The 26448-nt window shown below is 38.0% G+C and overlaps 1 protein-coding gene and 1 long non-coding RNA gene across 7 annotated transcripts in view; both read left to right on the plus strand.

The window, feature by feature from the left end:
• The window catches only part of LOC139796177 (uncharacterized), a 110949-nt gene that overhangs the window by 62949 nt on the left and 21552 nt on the right, over positions 1-26448 (plus strand). The window lies entirely within an intron of this gene.
• SLC2A9 (solute carrier family 2 member 9) overlaps positions 1-26448 on the plus strand; it is a 100709-nt gene that overhangs the window by 52709 nt on the left and 21552 nt on the right. For all 6 annotated transcript variants that reach the window (XM_071743964.1, XM_071743965.1, XM_071743963.1 and 3 more), the window contains 4 exons: positions 2872-3059; positions 6674-6784; positions 16069-16170; positions 17842-17917. In XM_071743964.1, the coding sequence (XP_071600065.1) occupies positions 2872-3059; positions 6674-6784; positions 16069-16170; positions 17842-17917 (477 nt within the window). The remainder of the gene's footprint in view (positions 1-2871; positions 3060-6673; positions 6785-16068; positions 16171-17841; positions 17918-26448) is intronic.

The following is a 26448-nucleotide window of genomic DNA, read 5'->3' on the forward strand; positions in this document are numbered from 1 at the left end:
ACTTAGCTGAGCTGGATAAAAGCTGGTGGTGTCTCCTAACTCCTTTCCCTTTGACTGGAACCATCCTCTCCTTTCCCCATTTATAAAGGCACCAGAACAGCTTTTGAAATCCAAGCCCTCCAGACCTTCTGATCCAAGGGAACTAAAAAGGAATCTGGGAAGGCTTTAAAATTTGCCAGGACTGCAACTTCTGAGATGGTTGTAACCCTGATGTGAAAACAGGACTTCCCTAACAGACAGAGGCATCCAGGAGTGGAGGAAAATCAATCACTGCAGCAGGGAGAGGAATTCTCAGTGCCAATAATGCAGGGATTGAAAATGTCAAATGAAGAGAACTCAGCATTGCACATTGAAAGCCCTTTGAAGTTCCCCATCTCCCTGCTAATGTGGGATTTATTTCCATATTAATTATGGATAAAACTGGAAATTCCTACTGTACTGAAAAATTGTTCATGGAAGAAGCTTAAAAATGTGTGGGGTAGCAGGAAAATGTGGGTTTTCCAAGTAGACTGAGAACTGGCCACTCAAAACTATGAATTCACAGTATTTTCTTAGCATGTGTTGACTTCTGGGTAATTTTAAGGATCTGTCAAAGTTTCCCAGTGGCATTTACAGCTCTGGTCCCAATGCCAGGAAGGGAAGAAAAAGAAAGCAGGTGTCTGTATTCTTCTTGCCTTGTGCTCAGTCATTTTGGTAATTGCAATATTTTACTCCTGGTCTCTCTAGAAACGTAGCAAGTTCCCTTGTGCAGAAAAGACAGATTGCTTGCTTTTTACTTGAATGCACCTATATTTTTGACTTGTGTGCCCTACAGGAGTGCCAAGGATTCTAAGGACAGGGAGAATAAAGAAAATTGTGCACTGACCTAATTTACACTGATAAACCAGATGCTTAAAAATCTGAGTGAATCATTTCAAGAAATGTGCAGTGATATCTGTCTGGTTGTTCTCATCTTTCTCTGAATTTTTCTTTAGCAGTGCCCCAGGAATATGGGAAAAAGCATAACTCAGGTGTGAGAGATTGGCTGTAACATACCATAGGCACACATTGTTCTAATTTTACATTTCTTGCCCTAAATACATCACGCTCATTTTAACAAGCATTTAGCTTGTCATTTAATAAGTGGGCAGTGGCACAAGGACAGAACTCAGCATCTTAAAGTCTGAGTTCTGAGGTCTCAATTTTTTAGCTCATTTCTGATTTTAAGACCTATGTGGAAAGATAAACCTCATGCTGCTTCTCATGGATGTAAAAACCCTAATCTCTCCCAGGACAGAAATTGGGCATCAGAACAAATTAATATGAAATGACTCAAAACCCAGGTGTGGTCAGTGTTCATCCCTTAAAAAAAAACAAAAAAAACAAAATCATCCTTCTTTTTAAACAGCATCATTCAGGGCCCATTAAAATGGAGACATGATCAATGCCTCTGAAAATCTTGAGCTCAAGTTATCTCCCATGGCACCAGGTTGGGAGCCAGGCAGGTTGCACAGCCCTGAGCATTTGCCAAAGGGATGGAGAGGTATGGTCCAGGGAGGCCACCAGTTCATTTGTGTGACCTCACAGCTTTGCAGTGCCACTACTTGGTCTTTCTAACTATTGGGTAGAGGTGAATTTTGTAACTGCAAAGCCCTAAATGCAGTCTGGGCATTTTGACCATTTCTAGTCAGTGTCTCTGGCTTGCTTGCCCATCCAAGTCCCTTCTGTGATCCAAAAGAGCATATATGTACTGGAAAATGTTAAGGTCATTTATTCATAGGCAGTATTATGCAGAGCTGTGGGTAAGACAAAAATAGATTTGGCTCTTAGGAGAAATAACTTAGTGAATAAAAAGAACAATTTCAAGTGACCTGCTGTGTAAAGCATCCTGCTGGGTCTCAAGCCCTTGTTGCAGAGCTATGAGTAATGTAATTGTTTCTCTGCAGTCACTCCAAGTAAAGGTGCATTTTAAATGCACTTAGATCCCTTTAAAAGCCACCTCCTGGGGTGTGTTTGTAAGGTTGTGACAAGAGTATCATAAGCATACTCAGGATCTTTAAAAGATTGTAGGAGATACACCACCTCCAGGAGGCATCTTCTTGGAGATTCACCACCTCCAGGAGGTATCTGTTTGGAGTACCTCTTGGAAGAGGTGTGAGTTGGAAAGCTTTTATTGTTCAAAGGGGGAGGACAGGTCAGTAAGTCAGTGATGTGCAATAATAAAATACTAAAAGGTGTGTTCTGAGGGGGCAAGGTTGTTGATTTGCTTACATCTGTCAGGTAAATTCACTCCCATGTCTCCAGAGTTGACAAAGAGAAAGTCTTGAACCACTCTGGGTAATTTTTTCTAATATTATTCAGCTTGAAAAAGTGAATTCTTGCCTATTTGCTACCAATACAAGAGTTAGTATGAAGAGTAGTAGCTGTTCCTTTCAAATGTCTGCATCTTCTTAGCTTACCAGACTTGCATACCTATTTGCATGTCATTATTTCTCCATCCAATCAATCTCCAGCAATGAAATCTTTATTGTTAGAGTGCAAAAGTTGCCAAGTCAAATAACATTCAGAACTGCTTTGCTATTAAACCCTTTTTTTTCAGAGTACACAGGTTTTCGACTCTGCACCGGACCTCTGGCTGTGTTATCTATGAAATAATACCAGGAGAAACCTGGTGGGGTGTCAGATAATTTATACTCTTGTTGTCATTTCTAACACCACTTGCAGGGATGAGCCAAAAATCATACCTAGAGCAGAATGATGATAATTTTGAAAAATAATTAAGTTGTAGCCCACCTATGCCTTCTGTTCGTCTCACGCACTTCCACATCCATCAAACACAGTCCCAAATGCCTGACCTCATGTCCTCACAAGGTACATGTCCTCACTTTGCAGCATTCCAGACCTTCCTTGGGAAATCTGATGTGTCTCAGGAAATAGAAGAAGTGCTGGCAGAGTCTCGAGTCCAAAGAAACACCAAATTGGTGTCAATACTTCAGCTCCTGAGAACCCGCGCCGCGCGTTGGCAGATTGCTACCGTGGTCATCACCATGGGCTGCTACCAGCTCTGTGGCCTAAATGCTGTAAGTGTCCTCTCTTTTTAACAGAAAATTTGTTCTATATTATCCAGCAACCTCTCTGACTTGTTATTTTTTGGCTGTTCTTCCTTAGTCATGCTTTTGTTACAGCAGCGGGTGGGAAGGTCGATGGAGAGCGGTATCGTTTGGTAGGGGGGTTTTTAACAAAAAAAAAAATTAACAAAAAAAAAAAGGAAGCCACATTATGTTAACTTTGAAGGAATTCATCATTAACATAATGTTGAAGGAATTCATAAAAAGGTAACACAGGTGAGCACAGAGTGTCCAGCTTCTGATACACAGATTCTCTGCTTCTGGTCAGTGTAGAGCTGGACTGATACACACCGTGTTCATGTTAGGTAAATTTCTTCTTTTCAGTGCATGTTTCTGTGTGGATTGATTCAGTTCTATATTTATAGAAGCCCTCAAATGTTCCTGGAAGTGATTCTAAGAAGCTGCAGTGGATGTTTCAATTTTTGTTATTTTTTTCACACTGAAGAATATGCTGTACTTTGATATATATGTCTTTCTTGGAAAGTGGAGCAAAAGAGGAAAAAAAGACAGAGAATAGTCAATAGCAAGAAGTTTTATCATTAAAGTTCCTGAGGCTAATGGGCATCAGAGTCTCCTTTTCCATCTGTTTGAGCCTGTTCCATCATCTAGGAGGTCACAGGACACACTGGAAGGAACCTTTGGAGGTCACCTCCTCCAACCCCAGGCTTCAGGGTTGTCTCAGGTTACTGAGGGTTTTGTGGAGTTGAGTTTTAAGTATTTCCAATGCTGAAAACTCCACAACCTCCCTAGTCAACCTATGCCAGGTGTTTTCACCACTTAGACTGCCAAAAAAAAAGTGTTTTCTTTATATCCAGCCAGAACTCCCCTTGCTGCAGCTGATGGCATCTGGGTTAGATGCTTTGTGTTGCACAACACAGATGTTCTCATGAAGCCCCTCAAAGCAAAAAGGGGTTTTTATCACAATTTAAAGGTGTTGATTTCTTTCTGTGTGTGTAAGAAAGGCAACATTAATGCTGCAGAAAGGATGTCTCAGTGTGGCTTTGTGCATGATAACATATTCCAACTATTTTTTTTTCCCAAGGGCTAATCAGCATAAACACTTGTGATACCTAAGACAACTTGTTCAGGCTTGTCTCAGGTGTCTCTATAGCTTTAAAATTCCTAAATACTAAGTAAATTTGTCCAAAACCATTTGAAAGATTAATGCAATTAGAAATTTGGCACTTAGAAGTTTTTAGCAAAATCTAAGAGGGAGCTGGAAGACTCTTTCATGCAGTGGAGTGAAGAATAAAAATGTTTGCATAGGTGGTGTTTTCTTCTAATTGCAGGATTTCAGTGCTAATGACAGGCTATTCTGTCCCACACTGTGGATAATTTTTAAGAAATGGAATTATCTTGTCATCCAGGCTTTCTAGGATTTATTGATGTGTAAGTGAAATCAAATGGCATTTGTAAGAAGTAGACTGTTGAGTAGACTGCCAAAAAAAAAAATATAATAAATACCATAGCTAAATTTTCAGGGGAAAGAGAAGTTCCTTTTGCTTTTGAAGAGATTTAATAGATGACAGAAATTGTCTGGTGTTCTGAATAATGCTACATACTCACAGCTTGGGTGGGGGCATGGCAGAATAATGAGACATGTCTGGTCCAAAACTGAGTTGTTTTAGAGTGTCTCTGCCTGAAAATACACCTTAGAAAAGCTATTTTTGTCAGGAAACCTGTGTATCAATTGGCTGGTTTTAAGCCTTCACTTCTTTTTAATTCCTAAGTTGTTTCTTCTCCCATGCAATGCCACTACACATGAAAAAAAATATATTCACTCAAATTTTGCATTCTGAAATCGATTTTTTAAATTGTTCATCCAGGAAATCACAGCTCCCATCATTTGCTTTGTCTGTAGTGCCCTGCTAGTCAGTTTGGAGAGGGAAAAAAAATTACTTTTATCACTGTTTCGTGCTACCTTGTTTTCCTTATAATCAGTGGTTTAGGGATATGGGAGGTGATAGGCTGTCAGAGTACTGGGTTGAAAAAAATTATCAGTTGTCAGAAAAATTTCAGAGGGAAGCAGGAGCTGGTTTTGCTTCAGTTTGTGCTTTGTATCAGGGCAGTGAAATGCAGAATTAGCAACAGGGTGTGAGAGGTGAAGGCAGATTTCTTCACACAGAGGAATTTTCTGCCACCCCTTATTGTCACTGTGTTAATTCTGGTGAGATTTTAGGTGCCAGCAGTAGGCACAAAAGTCAGATGTTGGGTTTTCTTTATCTGTAAGGTTTTGCTCCTTGATATTTTATTTTACTTTTGTTTTATCCAGGATGAGCTGGATTTTTTCCCATAGACTTGGGCAAAGGCAGCTTTTCTCAAGAGCTAGTTGGGAATTTGAAATCACCTTTTTTTTTTAATTCTACAAAGCTCCTGACAGAGTAGCTTGAGGAACAGATGTAGCACAATATGCTGGCAGGCAGCAGGGTTTTCCTCATGTGATCAAAACACTTTAATTCATTAAAAAACCCTTTTTTCCAGCAGTGCTCACCCTGCCTGGGCTTGTGGCATGGACACAAAACATCCCTGCTACTTTTATATTTAGTACCATTAATTGTCTTTGGGTTTCAGTTTTGTTGTCACAGGTAAACAGCTGTGGTTTTTTTTCTTCTGATAATCTTCTGGTAATCAGTTGTTTCAATTGTATTTTCATTTTCACCAGTAAATCAATTCTCTTTTCTCTCTCCAAGGAAATCTGTCTTTGGTGCATGCATTTATTTGGGTGCCAAAATCTTTGGCTAGTTCTTTGTTGTCACCTTGAGTTCAACATAAATATAATGGGGTTTCCACACTTTGGGATGGGAATGGAGCTCTGATACTTCCCAATTTTGTTATTATAAAGTATGTATTCTCTGTCTGAATTTTCTCACCACTGGTTATGGTGGTGAGACAAATTTCCTGGACAAATACCAAAGCTTCTCTAGGCTGGAAAGCCTTTGCTCCCTGAGCTTCTGTCTATCAGTGACAGCTCCTTCTTGCCTGTGCTTCATTTCATCCTAAAACCAGATGTTTATGTTTCACCAAACAGCTCAGACTCCAAAAATATCTTTTCTTTTTGATGATGATAAAGAGAGATGAAGGTGATTGCCTGACTGCAATCCACACACCTTCTGTCCAAAAAAAAGAGCAGTTTCTGCAATGTCTCCCAGGATTTCTTTCCTGTTCCCTCCTCTGTTGTTTTGTGCCATTCAATTATTCCCCAGAGCCACCCAGACCTGCTTTTTCTGGAGTGTGACCCCTCTTTGTGTATCCTCTTGCTCAGGCTTAAAGTGAGTTTTTCTGATTTACTCCTAAAATGAATTAGGGCAAATGGATTTAAAGCTACTTGTAATTCTCTGCAAGCAGTATAAAAGTGTTGGGACAAAGTCACTTGAAATTTGTACCTTTCCTTCATCTGTTGTCCTGTCCAGACAGGAAGGAGTTTTTAGTTTTTATAAGGTTTTTTTGGAAGTACTCAATATTTTAACAAGCCTGGTCTCTGGCAGAGCAGGTGCTTGGACTGAATTCTGATATGTTATAGCTCAAACAGTAATGATTGATAACTCATTTTCTTCTCTTTGATACAGATCTGGTACTACACAAACAACATCTTCAGTGAAGCTGGGATCAATCATGAGACAATTCCCTATGTTACTCTGAGCACTGGTGCTGTTGAGACTTTGGCTGCTGTTTTTTCTGTAAGTGTGATGATAAAAACCCATTCAGGTGCTTGCTGATTTATTATTAACATGCTGATACATGTTGCTGGTTTTATTTCTTTACACAGGTTAAAAGATAAACAGAACAGTGTATCGAGGATTAATTGTCACGGTTGCTGAAGCAATTGAAATTATTATTTCTAGGTTTAATCCTAAAACCAGTTTTGCAGCTTGAGATTTTTTCTTTAAGAGGATGCTCTCTAATTTTGCATAAAAGGAGCTTTAAAAGTTGAGGTGCTCTGTGAGTAAAGAGGAAGGAGGCAGGAACAGCAAGGCCTGAAGTATTTTAAGTGATAATTTATAAAGTCAGTGGTCTAGAGCAAGGTTGTCCCATGGGGTGTTAAATTGTGCTGTCTCCTTCAGCAAGGGCAAGCAGGCATCCTTTGAAGGATGGGCAAGTCCCTAAGCAGGTCGTGTGCCTTTGGTTGGTACCCACCATAGAGGAAGATGTGAAGAGAAAAAAAATTATCCATGCACATTATTTTCTTCTTTCCTATTTCAAAATGAAAAAATTGACCAGGAAAAAAAAAAAGCACTAAATGAGCAAACTGAACCAGAAATTCAAATTGATAAAGGAAATCTGTTTCTGTTTGCATTGCAATAAAGAACAAGGGAAGAAGCCTTTGGAATGGAAAGTTGCAAAGAAGGAAATATTCTTCTCTTGCATTTTTAGACTTTTTCCTTACCTTCAGATTTTATGTACCAACTCTATTTGCACAGTACTGGACACACCAGACAACCATTTCTAAATGTCAAAAGAATGGTTTTGGCAAAAAAATCCTTTCCAGGGGCAGAGCAACTGCTTATGACCTATAAGATGTTCAACTAAATCCAGCTATCAAGTACATTTCCTTATAGTTTAGGACATAAAGACTCACAGAGGTCACAAAGGTCTTTTTCTAATCTTTGTAAACTTCCACAAATCTATTTTTGGGTAAAACACTACATTACTTTGTTTTTCTTTAATTAAGTGTGTATTATTTTTAATAGAGGTGGAAATACTGAAGTATGGAAATCCTTACCTCTTAAAATTTCCTCTTTATGTTTGCAGAAGTGCTACTTTGTTTTAAGATATGTGTAAAAATAACAATTCTTCTAGTTATTTAGGGGAAGAATACACCTCTTTTTTCTTTTTTCTTTTTTTTTTTCTTTTTTTTTTCTTTTTTCTTTTTTTTTTTTTTTTTTTTTTACACAGAGATGGTTCCATGATATTAAAGCCATTCTATAAATAGGGTCTGTCATCTTTTCAGTTCCTTCTGTGCTATCAGTTTGTGGGGCTTATTCAGAGAACACTGTTCATACATAATGAGGTGGATGTGTCTGCTTTGGTTTCTGGTATGTCTGGTAACTCTTTTTATGCCCAAAGGGGGTGTTTTTAATACCTTTTCACTTGAAGCTACTTCCTGTGCCCCTGGAAGTGCTCATGGATTGATATCTCCACTCCCTTCAAATCTGCTTTTTCAGTTCAAGAGAAATGCTGCTTTGTAGCCTTAATTTTATTTTATTAATCTCCATTGCTGCTGTTTAAAGGAACAACAACATGAACTTGTTTTTTCAACTGGAGTTTTTGCAGCCTCTCATTTCTCTACATTTTTTTTCTATGTTTAGAGCTAAGGATGGAGGATTTCCTCCCACTCCCTACCTCTTTTTTTTTTTCAATTTATTTTAAATGTATTTGACAGCATTAAGTCAGGTGTTTATGTCTTAAGTACCACTCAGAAGATAGAAGGGAAAAAGCAGGAGAAAGTGAGAGGACAACTTAATTTTTCCAGCTATTTTTTTATATATTCTGCTTGCTAGCAGAACCCAGCTTTTACTAGCAATAAACTCCAGGATTTCAGCAGATACTTTGTTCAGGTTTAGAAATAGATCATTTTTTTTTCTTGTAAATAAACCAGCTGTTGGGAAAGTCTGCAATGAAATCCTGTTCCATCTCCAATCATCATTCATATGTTGGGTGGTAATGAGACTGAGCCTCAATAAGAATCCTTGGGGTTCTCCCATTGATGGGCCCAACAAGCATTAAAAGAAATGACTGAAATAGCTACATTCACAGAGAGGCAAAATAATATTTTGGAGATAAAATATCATTTGCACTGGAAAAAATTGAAGGTCTCCCTTTAACTTGTCTCCTGGGAGCAGCAGCACAATAGTAAGAATGTTGATGTGGTCCTCAAGGAAAAGCAAACAAAATCCCATCCTATTTTTGGCTTTTTGTTGCCTCAGATCACTTTCTGCCTGCTAGGAGCCTGCTTTGCCTACAGCTCCACCCCTCTCCCTCTTGAGCAAAAGCCTCATGAAGAAGACATGGAAAAATAAATGCACACATCATCATTTTCCTTTCATTCATAGAATTTGACTTCAGCTCCTGCTTACACCTTTACTTTGTCATTTAGTTCATTAAATACCTGTGTGCATTGCATACTTAGTGCCCTGGCTTTGATTTGGGGACAACAAATACTCTGTCAGGTTTCTGCTAACTCTCCACCCATCATACAGAACCCAGATCCAGTTTTTAGGACTGGCTTCCCAAGCTGCTTTATGATGAGTCTTTCACTTCAGTTTGCTCCTGAAGAAGTTTGGTTTCTTCTAGAAAGAAAAAGCAGAGTTTTTTTGACTCATAGATACATCACAGCAGTAACTTCCCTAACTTCATGCCCTGCATTCAAGCAGGATGGAATAGACCTAAATAATTCCTTGACAAATATCTGTTTATTGAAGTGTATGCTTTAAATTCTTCATTGAGGGGACTGCATGAGCTTAGGTATTCTTCAGTAAAATTGGCTACTGTGGCTTTTTTTGTAACTTTCAGTAACTAAGGTTAATTTAATTGAGTTGTTGTCTTCCTCCTAGTGGACAAAAAGAACAATTTGCCAGTGTCTGAGAAAGCACCAGGCTGACTGGGAAGGGAGACAGAAGTAAATGTGTGAAAAGCTTCCTCCACCCCCCTCCATGAAAGCAGGAGAGAAAAAAAAGGGAATTTTATTCAAATTAGCCATCCCACATCCTACATTTTGCCATCTGTGGCACCACATTTGGTCTCTATGTAAAGTTTACAGAAAGGCTATGACTGTATTGAGATGATTGTGCCTTAAGTGTTTCCCATAAGGTGAAGCCTCAAGGTGTTACTAATGTGCTTCCCAAAGCCTGTGACAGAGACAAGCTGTGCAAAGCCTGGGAAGAGTCAAAATATAATTCAGTAGTAGACCATAAAAAAATATAGGAAAACATTTGTAGTATCACACAGAAGCCAAGAAACCAAGTCCCTTGGTGAGATGCTGTTGTTCTGCCTTGGGGTGTCATGAGAAAGAGCTCTCAGAGTTGGTCTGGGGTTTTTTTTGTGTTAATAGATCTTTAAATAAATAAGGATTCAATGCTCAGGGCAGGGCACATCTTAAAACACAGGTGGGCCTGACACTTGAGTAGCTTCTCTCATCCCTAACACATTGATTTCCCCTATGGTATTCAAATGGTAATGCAAGATGTCTGCATGGAAAAAAATGGGGTTCCAAATATTTTAATTTCAAGATCTCTTAGGAAGTTTTGCTGTAATATCATCTTTAGTGAGATTTTTAATGCAGTCCCATGTCATGTTGTTCACATCAGGTCAGAATCAGCCTTCATCTACCTATAAACTCCAAGAGGTTGTGAGCAGAGTGCAAGAACAGGGGCAAAGATGGAATTTTCCTTTTCCATTCCACTCCACCTGACAAGTTGTCCCTCAAGGAGTATCAGGATTAGAAGTTAACAACTTAAAAGGAAAAAAATTCACTCTGAGGACAGTCAGACCTTGGAATGATCTCCCTGGGAAAGGGGTGGATTCCCCCACTTTGGGAAGTTTGAAGTCTCAGCTCAAGAGGTGCTGAGAGATCTCAGATAAACAATAATATCAGAAGGGTTGGAGCAGGGGGTCCTTGAGGTCCCCCCTCAATCTGACATTCAGATTTGCTCTTGGCCTTTAATAGCCTGGATAGAATTTTTTTTCTTTAAATTTGTCTGGTTACTTTTCATGTTTTGTATGGTTTTAGAACCCCTGGCTTCCTAAAGCAGTGAATTTCACAATTTTTCATACATCTTGTGTCAAAAAGTCCATCATGTTGAGACTAGAGAATATAAAATACAGCAGGTGTGGGCTGGATGAAATGATAACAGTGAGGATGCTCAACTAACTGCAAAACTATTCTTAGAGAGCAGCTATCAAATTTTCATTGTCATACAAAGAAATTTCCCCTGTCTCCTGGGTCAATTAATAATAAAAATATCCATTAATTATATGGGAGAGGTAGCAAAGAGACTTTTATAATCTCAGCTGTGTCATTCAAATGCCCCAAAGGGAGAAACTAAAAAGTATTTGCAAGGACTATTGAAGATCAGAAGAAATTGGATGTGTGGTCTATAATTGGTAAAATGAAATTCAGGAAGGAAAGGGAACAACATTGGGAAGGAAACAATCATATGCAAAAATACAGAATGTCATATGGAGCTGTCAGAAAGCTTCCTGAAGTCAAAATCTATCATGTTTTTAATTTTCTAGCAGCTCAGCCTCCTCCCTGACAGTGATTTGCACTGAGCAAATCTGGTTTGACTGCTCTTAGCACCTTCCCCTCCTCCAGCTGCTGCCAGGCTCTTTGGCCAGTCAATAATTCATCCTAATTCATTGGTTTTTGGGGTGAAAGAGGCAAAACCCTCTTTTCCCTCTCCCTGTGTAACAGAAGATGACCTGTCTGCCAGATCCACCACTCTCAGATGAGATTTTCATTCATCATCATTAGGAAAACTTCTTTTTTAAACTAATAAATTGTGACTTGAAAAAAAAAAAATAGTCTTCAGTCAAAGTGCTACATCTTATGGATTTGAAGGGAAAAACTACCTGGCACAGAAGACCATTAATTTTATCCAAGAGAAATATTTATACAACTCATCATTTATAATTTGAAGAAGCCCTAAATAGTTCCTTACATGAGAGAACAGTTGGCTTCCCAAATTGCCTTCCACACTGATTTGTTTTGCCCATGTAAAATTCCAACTGCATGAATTCTTTGGATTATTTAAATGTGCTTCACTCAGTCCTACAAAAGCACTGCTGAGGGTGTCTAATAAGTGGAATCCAAAAAAACCCCAAAATTACTCAGTGATTCATTCAGAATATAAGGCACTGAATTCTTTTAACTGCAGGGGGTCACTGGTTGGTCCCTTGTCACAAATTCATTCTCAGTTCAGCTCTCAAATGTAAATATGTGAGATCTTTATGGAGACAGTTTGTGAGTGGAAAACTTTATATCAGTGGGCAAAATGTTATCAGAAAAAATCAGCAGTGGAAAAGAGATATTGACCAAGCAGCTGCCCAGTATAAATTTGTCAGTGGCTGTGTTAATACGTGGTAACTTCTTAATCCGCAAGTTTTAGATAAAGACATTATTTCTTCTTAATCATTTTATAAAGCTTTTGGATAGAAAAAGAGTTTGTAGTGATGATGTAGTGCCTTCTGGGAGAAAAAAAATATTTCCTTGTGAAGGTAAAATGCTCCTTAGGAAGGTTTATTTTACACCACCACTCCCAGGACCTAAGGTATTGTGGGTTAGAGATTGTATTTGTCCTGTAGAAATCCTAAAGCAGGGTATACTCAGAAACTGAAAGTTTTAAAGACTTGTCTTGTGCTTTTGAATACATACATACATATATACTTATATATATATATTTTTTTTTTTATTTTTTTTTTTTTAAAGGTATGTGAATAATTTTCCCCTCTCTCTTCATGATCTGCATCTGGTCATTAAAACACCATCATTAGAAAATCAAACACCAGCCATGATAATCTGCTGTAGGTGCAGGTCAAGATCTGGTCTTGCTTTTATAACATGAACCTGACACGAGACAAAACTTTGTGCTTTTAGCAAATAAATTGCTAACAGAAGGAATTTTGTTTCAGAAATCTCTACAGTTTCCTGAAGGGACACCATAGGAATAAAGCTGTGGGGGTTTTGTGCTGCCCCAAGGGCAAAAGCAGCCAGGTAGAGCAAATCCCTGCGTGGATTATGGATAGCATGGACTATGTCTTGGTGATGCTGGTCCAGCAGGCATTGAGTGTGGAACCTCTCATTAGTAACAAAATATTTTAAATGAGCTCTACTGCAAAGTAGTTCAGAATGGGCTTAGAAATTTATCAACAAATTCCCCCCTTTGCTGATAGTAATCTCTAGCCTGGTACCCACAGAACTTTTGTAGGGTCTTATCCTGATCATGGCATTAAGAAAGGGACAAGCAAACTGATGTGAGAGCCAGGGTAGGCAAAGATTTTTTTAAGGTTTGTGCTTATCTGGTCAAACTCGGTGCTAGTTCTCTAAATTCCAGTTTGGGTGCTTAAATAAGCCATTTGTTTGTTTTACATATTCATACAGTAGGAAAATGGATCTACATAAACATATGAATTTAAAAGAAAACAAAGAAAAAAATAACAATTTATAGCCCCTGATCTTCTTTTCCTCTCCTTTTTCTGGATGCAAGAGACTACAAATTGTGTCATAAAAAGACCTGACAGTGACATAAATGTGGTTATCCATTTTAATCCTGCTATTTAAAATGGAAATAACACATAAAGTTAGCTTGTCACATTAAGTCTGAATCTAGACAGTCTTACTCAGACCTAGATCCAAAATACATGAGAAAAAAAAAAAATGTGGCTACTCTTGATGTTCCCATATAGACCAAACTTCTTTACAGAGCTGAGATGTCAAGAAAACCTAATAGTGTTTTCTTTGTATAATTTAGGGACAGGAAATAAGTAGGGAATGGGAGGTCACTCTCTGGGCTGTAGAACTGGTTTATTCATTTTATCCAAGGATCTTTTTTTAATGTGCTTTGCAATCATGATGTCAACCCTGGGATCTGCAGCTGACTCAAGTGAAAAGATTGACATTTGCTTTTTTAACTCTATTCACAAATGTTTCCTGACAGAAGAAAAGTAACTTGTGTGAGCTGGGAACTTCGTTTGCATATCTGCTGCCTTTTTATCACCATTGTTGAGAGATTTTTTGGTTGTAACATTTTTTTTACACATTTTCAGGAACTTAAGTTGTGGTAATGACAGTGATTAGGTATAAGCTTCTACAAATGCATGTTTATCATCACACATAAACAAGTATCAACCCACACAATTTGGCAGATTAACTCAGTGTGGTATCACAGAAAACAGATGTAAGATCTTTTTTTTTTTTTTTTTTTTTCCCCTGCATTGAGCATATAGTGAATTTCTCGTGAAATAAATTACTCAACCATTTAATATATTTTGACTTCTTACAGGTCTCCAGGAGGTAACAGCAGCACATGGCAGTGGAGCATTCACAACTATAAATACTTGAAAATAAGTGAATCATCTTCCACTTCTTATGAGTCATAAGCATCTTAGTGGGGTTTGCAAGTTAATAAGTTTCAGATTCGTTTGATCATAACTAAAAATGAAGTTGTTGTCTGCTTATAACCTCAAAACCAGCATTTTTTTCTCCTGAGAAACTTAATGTTATAGAAGATGTTAGACCTTTCTTTTCGAGTATTTGCTGAAATTTTGGGTTGTTTGTGGGTTGTTTGCTTCTTCCCCCATGAAGAAAAGAGGAATAAAGAGTTCAGCAGAGAAATTAGAAGCAGTGATGTGTTGTCATAGGTTTCCTTTAAGAAATCCTCAAAAATCAATCAAATTGAGAATAAAATTTTAGTTAGAAATACTACAAACCAGCTTTACAGACTGGTTGTTGAAGTCTGTACCTTTCAACAAGTAAAAAAAAAAAATTTTGGCCTTGGTGAAAGGTGGTTGTTCCTTCTGAGAGGTTTTTCACTGGCTCATAGGGGAACAGCTTTGATTTGCTCATGGGTCCTGGAATGCTTCTGCATCTCCTCCTGACCAGTAAACCTGCACACCCATCTTTTTCCAAAAAAAGGCCACAGCTAAAAGAGGCCACAGCTTTGTAATTCACATGCAGGGAGAGGGCATGGTTTTGACCATTGCACTTGGGTTTCCATGAGCTTGGCAAACTGTGGTATTCTGTTCCATCAGCCACTGATGGAGAATCTATACCATAGCAGATGTGTTTTGTTGGGTTGGAACTGGTGCTAAAAGAGGTAGGTTACACATTTGAACAAACTCTTATTGGATACATTTAATGAAGGAGTAACTTTGACACCTACCAGGTTAATGTTATTAAAGCTGAATGCACCACTTAGATGTTTTTCGTATTAATGTGGTCACACTTGTTCTGGAGCAGGGAATCCAGGCATGGATGCATGGTTGGAGAGCAGCCAGGCAGAAAGGGACCTGGGAGTCTGGATTGCCAGGAAGCTGAAGAGGAGCCAGCAGTGTGCCCAGGTGGCCAAGAAGGCCAATGGCATCCTGGGCTGGCTCAGGAACAGCGTGGCCAGCAGGTCCAGGGAAGGGATTCTGCCCCTGTGCTCAGCCCTGGGGAGGCCACAGCTTGAGTCCTGTGTCCAGTTCTGGGCCCCTGAGCTCAGGAAGGAGATTGAGGTGCTGGAGCAGGTCCAGAGAAGAGCAAGGAGGCTGGGAAGGGATCCAGCACAAGTGCTGTGAGGAAGGGCTGAGGGAGCTGGGGGTGTTGAGGCTGGAGAAGAGGAGGCTCAGGGGAGACCTCATCACTCTCTACAACTCCCTGAAAGGAGGTTGGAGCCAGGTGGGAGTTGGTCTCTTTTCCCAGACGACTTTCAACAAGACAAGAGGGCACAGTCTTAAGTTGTGCCAGGGGAGATTTAGGCTAGATATCAGAAAGAATTTTTTTACGGAGAGGGTGATCAGACATTGGAATGGGCTGCCCAGGGAAGGGGTGGATTCTCCATCCCTGGAGACATTTAAAAAGAGCCTGGATGTGGCACTCAGTGCCATGGGCTGGGAACTGCAGCGGGAGTGGATCAAGGGTTGGACTTGATGATCTCTGAGGTCCCTTCCAACCCAGCTAATTCTATGATTCTATGATTCTATGATAAGGCTACAAGTATGGGATTTAATTGCTTCGCCTTTTTCTTTTCTTTTTTTTTTTTTTATTGGCTGTAAATAAGGATCCTATCCCACCTTGATTTTTCCAAAAAGGTTGAATGATGTAAAAACACAATTGCGTCCACAATTCCGAACACGTCACAGCTAATCCACAGCACAAAGCCAACACTCATGCTTTGCTTTTTGGTCTTCATATTTACTAGGAGAAGGTAGAACATGGTCTGAGTTCTTCATCAAGCAAGTCAAATGCCATTTTTTTGTTTTCCAGGGCTTAGTTATTGAGCGGCTGGGACGCAGACCTCTCCTCATTGGAGGCTTTGGGTTGATGACTGTCTTCTTCGCAGTCCTTACCATCTCTCTGACATTACAGGTAAAACTACAGTCACTACATATTTATAATCTCTCTTTCACCTATTTTAAAAATAGGCCAGGCTTGATACCTTTTTGCCTTGCCAGTCCTTTTAATCAGGACCTCAGGAAACCTCTTGTTTCGTGGTGAATCTCTTGGTTTCGATGTCTTATTGTCATCCGTAGCAGCTTTGGCATTTAAGAGCCACTGAGGCTTTGTCAGATTTAGCCTCTTAGCTCAAAGATTCATGCATGATGAATTATTATAAAGACAGTTATACCCTTAGCTGAGTAAATAGTTTACTCACATTCAGGGGTTTTGTCTTTGTTTATACTGCAGTAAATTTCTTTTGTACTTTCTATGTCATTCTTACTCTTAGGCTTGCAGGGTTTTTTCCATGAAGTTTTTTTCCAGTGAACAATTTTCATGTTTGCTGGTGCTTTCAAGTTACATTCCTGATATCTTAATTGAAAATATATTAATTTTAATTGAAAATATATTAATTTTAATTGAAAATATACAGCTTTTGAAGAACAACAACAGCACTTAAGTTCACTGGTGATCCCAGCTGTCAGTTCCCCTGGTATTCCAAATAGTCAGAGGAAGATTGTTAAATACTGACCCTGAGTTATCCTTCCTTGTTTGGCTTCCATCATAAGGATGCAGTTTCCTTCTGTTCCTGAGGGATTTTGGGAAGTGAAAGTGGCAGGCTGCAATGGCATGGTTTGGGGTGGCCTTTCATCCAGTTGTTCTTCAGCTATTGTTGATTCCTATTTCTTGATATTTATTTCACTTTCCATAGCTAACTTTGCAAAAATAGTAAAATCCTAAAAAAATTTTTTTTCATATTTTGCTGATGGAAAAAAAAACCAACAACCCAAAAACTGATGAGAGAGAGAGAAAGGAATGGGAACCCCTGTTTATTTCCCATCTGTTAGTATTTTTGTCAAGCATTCCTATATATAATTTAGATCCAGTGCCCTGAAAACTCTATGGAAATTGCTTGTGATGTTATCATATAGAGGTCTGAATAAAACAGAATCTACTTTGAGGTAGGAAAAAAGATTGCCTGGTGAAGGAAATACAATTCCATTTATAATTCCCTTAAAGAACCATTTGGAGTTTGTTCTCTTTTTCCCCCCTACCTCATGTTTGCACACATGGCCCTGCTTCTCTGGAAAACCAAATTATGCCTAAAAATCCCTTGACTGTGCTCTTTACATCCTTTACTAAAGTTCAGAACAGCTGTCCTACCAAAAAGCAGCCTGTCAGGTCTAGACTTCAGCCCAGCTTGTAACTATTGGTGACATTTGAGGCTCTGTGAGGCATCAAAGTTGTTGTTTTTTTTAAACACGACTGAAATACCTAAGGAGGATGGAGGCACCAGTCTGGTCAGTGGAAGGAAAAACTCTTTTTCCAGGTTGGCTGGAAAAGCTGAACTTTAGCACAACAAGCTCTAAACTTTCAGAGTTGTGACTTGGGTGGTGCAAGAGCTTGTCTGGTGTTTAATACAAATCATCTAATGAAGTGCTCTAGAAATACTGTGATTTTCTAAATATTAAGCTGAATTCTGAAACAGAATTGTCAAAAGGACAATTATTATCTGTAATAATTTTCATTTATATTTTACTTGTTTAATATTTCATATTGGTGATGTACACAATAGACTTAAATGTCTTTTTATCCTCCCAGAAATCTGTGGATTGGCTGCCTTATCTCAGTATATTTTGCATCCTTGCAATTATTGCATCATTCTGCATTGGACCAGGTATGTCTGTATTTTTTCACATTTCTTTGGACATCCAAGCACCATGTTAGCAAATTGCTTGTTGAAAACTTCACTTTAGCCTTATCTGAAGACCACAAGACAATATCCAAGACAATAAAAGGTGATAGCAACACAAAAGGAGCATTATTGAGAACTTGTGCCTAAACTGCAGTCAGGAATAAATTCAAATGTTGGCTGTTATTGTAGGATCACTATGACTTTGTAAACCTATAAAAAACTTTCAGGCTGGAAGGTGAATGTTTTGAATTTCATTCTCTTCAACAAAGAATATGCTTAAGGTATAAAAAAAGGAGAAAAAAAAAAAAGGAATAAAACTAGACCTGTCCAAGAAATGTAGAATGAGAGAACAAGAGCAATGGTCTCATCAAGGGCAATTTTGACTGGATAGAAGAGAAAAAATTTTACACTGAAGAGTGGTTAAGTGTTGGAAGACATTGCTCAAAGAAGTCATAAAGTTTCCATCCTTAGAGCTTTTCAAAACTCAGGTGGACAAGTTCATGAGAAACTTGTCCTGTTTCACCCAGGTCCCTTGCAACCCAGTTTATCCTTTTGAGTCTAATTGCATTAAATCTTTGGAAAACACATTTTAATAGATTGGTATAATATGCAAATACTTGCCTGAGTGTTGCTGTAGCCTTCATGTGCTTGATCAGAATTGGATCCTGCCAGTATGAAATAAAGAAATGTTAAAAAATTTATTTGCAGATAGACAAAAAGGAATTTAATTCAGATTCGATTCACCAAGATGTCAAAACAGGACCTAATTTTTTAATCAGGGAAGTTTGGAATGCCAATGGAGTATCAAAGTAATATAATTTTATTTAATGGGAAAATCACTGCTGAAAATTAACCTTATCTTTCATTTCCTACTACTACTGTTAGAGTTTTAGCAAGAGAAAGTGGCTCTTAATGTCTAGAGGATAAAGGACAAAGAGGGCAAGTAGGTGAGACCTTTTCCAAAACCAGTACATATTTTTTTCAGCTTAAGGTCTTAGAGACTTAGTTTCTAGGATTTTTGTAATCTTCCAAGGATTTGTTCATTCTCCATCAGAAACTGCAAAATTCTTTGTCCTTTGGCAAAGAAAATGACATGTCTACCACCTGATAAATACAGCCTTTTTTGCTCTTTGTGTGATGCCCTTTAAGTCCCAGAAGAAGTAGAAAAACTGATCCCCTTCCTCCCTCCTCAAGTTTCTTGTGATCTTGTGGACTTTTACTTTATCACCCCATTTTTTTTCTGGACTGAATGGCTCTTTCTTACAACCTTATTCTCAGTGATATTTTATGACACACTTTAGCAGGAAAATGCCACGCTTCAGTATCTAGTATTTTTTGTAGCACTCTGGTAGCTTAGTGAGACATGACTGAAGTTTAATAATAACTTTCCCACCTTTTTGGTCAGTAAAAGGTTTTTTCCCCCAGTTCTCTACTATTAAGTTGCAGGTTATTAAGGGTTTTAGCCCTTTGTAGAAGTTGGGAGCATCATTTGTTTGTATTGGTTACCTGGGTACTGTTGTCATGGTATTACTAGGACTCAATATCTGATCTGATTCTTCCTGAAGTTATTTAGAGCATTTCAGCATTTTTCAAATGATTTGGTTTGTAATGATTTGGCAGGTGCAGATCTTCATCTAGGATCAATCCAGTTTGTGTTCACTGGGCTATTGGTCCTTGTAAGATTTGTCCCATCTGAGAATAGTAAATGAGATGAGGAATTTAGCTAATAAAAATACTGCAACAACATTCTGGAGTATAAAATTGCCTTTAAAAATACAATATTTTCTCTCTTTGTTAGAACATCTGATACTTTCTTGGTAGCTTAGATGTTGTATGGTCTCCCACTTTCTGATGGCATATGGATGAGGCCCATCTGCTCCTTTATAGTGAGGATCAGCTGTTGCCATAAACTGTGGGTTTGTTGGGGTTTTTTTTTATTTGTTTCATTTTTCTGAACTGAGCTTTTCAGCTTGCAGGTGTTTTTCAGGTCTATTGCTGGGGACTGAAAGAGTGTTAGCAGTGGGTACATCCAGGCATGCTTGTGATTTGGTACTTCATTTTTATCAAAAAGAAAGGTAAAAAGGAGAAAGCTTTCATGCTTTTACTAAAAAAACTTATGTTCAAGATAGTAAATCTATGATCTGAAAGAAAAATACCTTTCAAAAATCACTTTCTGTTTTACAAAACAGGGAGCAACGCTGCTCCAGGGAGCTGCTTCATTGGCCCTCTTTGGTTTATTGTACATGTGTTGGTTGTAGAGAAAAGTGATGCTTTCCAATATTATTTTTATTATGGTAATGTGTTAGTAAATAATTTTACCTTAGAAAAGGGCAGAAGATTCATGGAAATGTTTTTCTTCATCTCACACTTGACCTGAAATAATTATTATGCATTTCAGCTGAAGAAGAGTAAAGGGGTTGAGGGGATTGGTTCTGGTTTGGGTTCCTAAGGAGACAAAAAAAAAAAAAACAGTAATTAATAGAGAAAACAAATCAAAGAAAAACAGTAAAAGAACTTTCTCAGTATCTCCCCAAAGCATTAGTGGTGTCTGAGTTGGGTGTCACAAGCCAAATGCACTGATTTGTAATGCATTTACTGAGTGGGTAAATAATGTGCAGCAGCTTGGAAATTTGGGTGGTGAAAGACAGGCCCAGGTGCATGTGAAATGTCTTCCTTCTTTAACCTTCTTTAACCTTGTCTGAGGTATTATTGAAGGAAAAAGCAAAATCTAAAGGCAGTTATCCCTGCTTGCTCAGTTAAATCTGTGTGGCAGCCTCTTCATGGCCACTGACACCTGCTGGATGGGGCTTGGGGAAGCTGAGTCTTTTTCAGGAAAACCCTATTAAAATCTGACTTAAGCAGAAAATGTGTAGGTTCTGCTTATTTTTACCTCTGTACTTTTATTCCCTATTCGTCCATTCTGCTTTTGCAACTGTTGCTGTGCAAAGAAGGGACTTTTAATTTTCCTGGGTGGATTGAAAAATATTTGCAAGCATCAGGTGATTGGAGATAGATTTATAAAGCTGCTGGAGATTGATCCCTTTTATCTACCAGGCAAATTTAAAAAAATATAACAAAACCCAAAAGCAACTGACCCAGAACGTGTCCAGTTCAGGTACAGTTTTCTTATTTGTGATGTGACCTGGCAGGGAGGCTGCCTCAGATTTTGGGATGAGGGTTTTTAGTCTTTGTTGTTGATGCTGTTCCAGGGCATGGAGCCCAGGATGATTTGAGAGCAATAGAATCATAGAATCAGTGAGAAAAAAGCTGGAGACTCTGGTTAATCCTTACACAATGGCTTCAGGACATCTGACTTGCCTGTCTTTACACTGTGCAGTGCCTTAGAATTAGATATTCTGGTCCTAAATTGTGTAGGTACTTCTGTGGATGAGTAACACTGCCTTTCAGAAGGCATCCTGCTGACTTCAGGGGAGTTTGTGTAAGGTGGCATTGAGTGTGAACAGGAGCAAATGTGAATTAAGGGGATTTTGCTTCTGTCCCTGCTTTTAAAATAATTCCCCATTCAGTATGCATAAGGATGACAAAATCTGATCAGTGCTGTGTTTCCAGTTCAGTCATGCTCTCATCTCTGTGAAGGGAAACTGATAAAATTCACTCTCAGATGTAATTTGAAAAAAAAAAAAAAAAAAAAAAAAAAAAAGAAAGAAAAGGAAAAAAAGGAAAAAAAAAAGTCATTTTATGGTACTGAGATCTTCATTTTTCAGCTGTTGCTTTTTATGCACTTGTATTTTCACACACAGCTAAGAAATGTTAAGAAACCCCTTCAGAGAAATGTTTTGCTTGCTTTTTGTATCTTCTTTGAGACTTTCGTCTTATAATTGAATTTGATGATGCCTGTCATGGTTAATAGAGTGAGTGAAGTCTTTCCTGGCACAGCTGAACACAGGCACAATAGAAACCAGGTAATGGTAGATTCAACATGTGTTCAATTGACATTATGAAGCAAAGAAAAGAAAGAGTGGAGGAAATCACTGCAGTGCCCTGGGGTGTATCATAGATATTTTGATATTTAAAGTTTAGGCTCTTATTCTGAATGCCATCTTGCAGCTGTCCTGACAGTGGGGAACTTATAACAAAAGGGTCTCTTTGAAAGCCAGGAGGTTTGCTCAGTCTGAAATGCTGTCAGGGAAGGAAAAAAAAAATTCTGTAGGACGTGAAAGAGCAACAAAGGTGTGATAGCACACACATAGGCATAAAAATACTGAACTGAAAGGCAGCATCAGTATTATTGCCTGAAATAGGCATTTCCAGCAGCTTTGTGTGCTGATGTGTTACTTTCTCCCCTTAGAGTGGGATCTAATAATTTCCAGGGCTCGTGGCTACAGCTTGAGTGGAAAAGACTTTCTCTTGGTACTAGAAGAGTGTATTATGTGAAAAAGAAACAAATAAGCCCTTGCTACTATATATTCAATTACAAGTGGCAGATTTGAAAGTTACTGTTAATTTTCAAAATGTCTTTTCTTCTCAAAACTCAAAGCCTTTCCAGCAGATAAGCATCCTTTAATAATGTCAAATAGTTCCTGCCTCGAATAGAAGGCTATTTGTGGAGAAATAACCTTTAGTTTCCTGGGTATTTGAGAAAAAGTTGGGTTTGTTGTTCACTGTCAGGCTTCCAGTGGGCACAAGAGTAGATTTAAACCATGCTGCAGTTAAATATTTCAAATGTGAGTTACAACTCAGCTGGGAAATTCATAAAAACCTGGAGCTATGTAATGATCATGCAATACTTACCAGTTTCAGCTGAAGATTTGTGGCTCCATCCTCTGCCCTCTTGTGCTGCTCCTTTGCCAGAGGTGAGCATCCATCCCACGTGGATGTCATGGAGCCTTAGGCTTGGATTTAAGCCTCCCAGCTGCCCCAAATCACAACCTGCCATATTAATGCCATTGCTTGAATTTAGTTGGGCTGTGAAGCACAGCAGCAGATGGGATTTATCTTTCCTTCTCTGCTTTCCTCCAGGAATGCAAAAAGCATCTGCCTACTCTTGGGGGCAGGAGCATTTTCCAAAGCAAGGAGATGAAAGGATGGGAAGTGTAAAAGCTTCACATGACAATTTCACTTTTGGGTTGCCTCCTTTCAGTGAAAAAAAATGAGTTCTGGGGCTGTTAAGAAATAAAATGAGAGTTGCTTTCAATCTGGCAGCATCTCCTTTGGGTTTTTTTTGAGGGAGAAGATAAAATGGCCCTCAAATAAATACAGCATCATTCACCATATACTTTGGGATTAATACCTGGTTTATGGTTTGTTTGAATACTTCTCTCTCTAAATAGAAGCATAGAGTAAATGTGTAGCCTTTAACAGTTCTGATGCAGAAGTGATGTCTATTTTTTATAATTAGTGGAAGCTTATAGAAAAAATCAGTATATGAAATGGAACCATATCTGTTGGAGAGAGAAATGACTGGAGATGGCACATGGAGTTCTTAGCAGAAGGAAAACTTAGGAATTTTATCCCCTGAACAATAGATTCTACTAATTAGCATCACTGAAGCTTTCAAAATGTGAATGCTTTGACACTTGAGAGCACTCCTCTTACATGTGTTCCTGCATCTTCATTAAATACTTGCTGATGGCTCACAGCTCCAACATATAAGAAATTCACTGCTGGAATTCATTGTGCTTTAGAGATTCACCTGACTGTGAAAAACTGATTTATTCAAAAGCTGTGTAAGTGACATAGGTACAGTATTCAGTTAAATGGGGACTGGATGAGGAAAGTCTAGTAAAAAAAATACATTCTTTATTCTGAGAATTAGTATAAAATAACTGTACTTCTAAAAAGTACAACCAAGTTCTTGAATTGCTACTATTTGAGCCACCACATCCTAAAGACTTCAGGTCCATTGTTTTTACTCTTGGGGTCCTACAGGATGAATGCAGCTGTATACTGATGAAATTGTGCATTGCTGCTATAATTAATTAGTTAAAATATTTCACAAGGAAAGCCTGAGATGCCACTCTGAGTTTTCAAGACTCTTTTAGCTTGCACAGGTTCCCAACCAGCAGCATAAGGGGCTGTCAGCCTGAATTCCTGGCAGGGGAATCATGTCTGATGAGTTTGTATTTCTTTCAGTAGATTATTGTAGAAGTCATAGATAGAGGTTGGGGTTGGTTTTTTTCCTGTTTTCAGTCCTGTCAAAGTGATGCCACTAGGAATATTTCACTTACCTAGGGCTGCTCACCTTTGGGAGTCTTTAATTCAGGTGTTTCCACAGTGCTGCCAGCTGTATAGTGGATGAGAATGTGCTTTTATCTGCTTTTATTAAAATCAAAACTCTCTCATCGTTGAGATAATTGTTTTAATAATGTAATATTAAGTTGTGTTACTCAGTTGCTCATCGTTGCTACTGAGAATAATTATAAAATTAATTATATCATAACACGTCCTGGTTACAGCTCAGTAAAGAATTTTTTTCTTCACATTAAAATAGGAGAAGAGAAAGTCAGGGTATAATTAGGGTTCTGATATGATAAACTGAGTCTGTAAACATAGCAGGAAAACTCATAAGACTGTTTACAGGTAGTTAAAAGTTAAGTGTATTTTTAATTGTATTTTATTCCTCAGTAGTTATGTGGAATTATAATGGTAAAGCAAAAAGAAATATTGCTAAGTCTCACAGTAGAATTTTAATGTTGATGTTCAGGTTGGTTTTTTTTTTAAAAAAAAAAAAGCTAACACAAAAAAAAAATCAAACACCACCAACAAAAAAAAAAAAAATCACAAATTGCAGATTGAAAGTGTTATCAAAAGAGCAATAAAAAAGATGCACTGGAGGTGGCAGAATGGGCTGTGTCTGCACTGATGGTCTCTATAAAAAACTCAGTTTTTAAAAAAAAGCAACAAAGGGAAAGCTATTACCTTCCAAGAAGCAGCTGCATTTAAAAGAATTATTATCACTTATGTAAAGAATAATATCTTAAAAGCAGTGAAATTATTTGGGATCATCAGATACTTTCTACAAGTATGTAGAAAGTCTTTTTCCTTCCTTAAAAAAATTTCCAGGGAAGAATGATTCAGACCATAAAAGGCTGCTCATGAAATTCTGCTTGAGAGCACTGCCTCCTGGAACTCAAAATTATAAGAAAATGCACTAATTATTATTCAAGAGGGGGAGAAGTTCACTGAAGGAGGAATTGTCAGATGGTTCAGATAAGGATATTCTTATGTATTGCAAAATTACACAGAATGTCTGCTATAGAAATAATTACCTAAATGGAAGTAGAAAGAATATTTTGGTTTTTTCTTATTAGCTAATAGGCTTGTTGTTGGATGTCAGCTATTTTAGGGTAAATTACCTAACCAAGAATTAACATATTAACTAATGATGTTACAACAGAGAATATCTGCACCATTTCTTAGTTTGCTTGGGTTTTTTAATGATTTTTACCCAGAACTGGCTTTCTATCTGATATTAGAGGAGCAGGTTCTACAGGTACTAAACCAAAATCTCATTACTCAATGCAAAAATCCCTTTCCATACAAAAATGTATTAAAAACCAGGATATTAATAACTACAGCTACTAATCATTATATTATTGGGGGAGTTGCCAGGTTTTGTATTATTTGTCTTTGAATTTGGGGTTATGGTTTGCACTTTTCGTTTGCCATGGGCTGGGTTGGCTTTAAGTATTCTTTATTTAAGTGGTGTTCAATCTAAGGTAGAAAAGGTCATGCTCTTCAAGTGGTTATTAATTATGTGGTTATTAAAATTAATGTTTTTACTGAACTACCCTGCTTTACACAACTCTCCCCTTCTCTCAACAGGATTAGCTAGCAAACAATCTAATAAAACATTAATAACATAATATAAATATATTTAATATGAGTATATGCATATATATAGTTTATATGCAATATAAATAATATACTTAGATAAAAGTTATCACTGTAATGTATCTTTTGTAAAGTTTATCTGTAACTTAGATAAAAGTTATCTGTGGAATGTTGTTATTTGGTGGAGAATCATTCGATGAGGCACAAGTTAAAATAATCTATCAAGTTATGCAGCATCTTTAAAGATTTGAGAGAAAGACTCCAAAATTCCCATTCACTCTGTAGACCCAAAGAGATGGGAGAACCTCAGTAGCTGCATTGCAGCCCTCACTGCCAGGACTTCTGCAGGGCACTTGGGTTTGGTGGGGATTTTTGGGGGTTTGATCAGGTTTTTTTTCTCTTTGTTTTATAGCTAAGGTCTAGGTAGAAACTAAAAGCCTTTTGCTCTCTCACTGAAGAATACTGGGTTGTTTTTCCAGCAGTTTTTTTTCCAGGATCTTTCCCACAAATGCCCCCTAGAGTTGTCTTTTTCCCCTGGGATTGCAAATTTCATTGATTCAGGGCTTTCCCTCTCTTCTAGTAGGATATATCATCCTTCTCTACATGCCTTGCCTTGCATCCAAAAGCTGGTTTGCTTGATGTTTTCTAGAGCTTCACAGAGATTTATTCCCAAACAGAACATTATTCCAAAGTACCCCTCTGTTTTCTCAAGACATCTC

This window comes from Heliangelus exortis, chromosome 4, assembly GCF_036169615.1.
Source record: "Heliangelus exortis chromosome 4, bHelExo1.hap1, whole genome shotgun sequence".
Taxonomy (NCBI): domain Eukaryota; kingdom Metazoa; phylum Chordata; class Aves; order Apodiformes; family Trochilidae; genus Heliangelus; species Heliangelus exortis.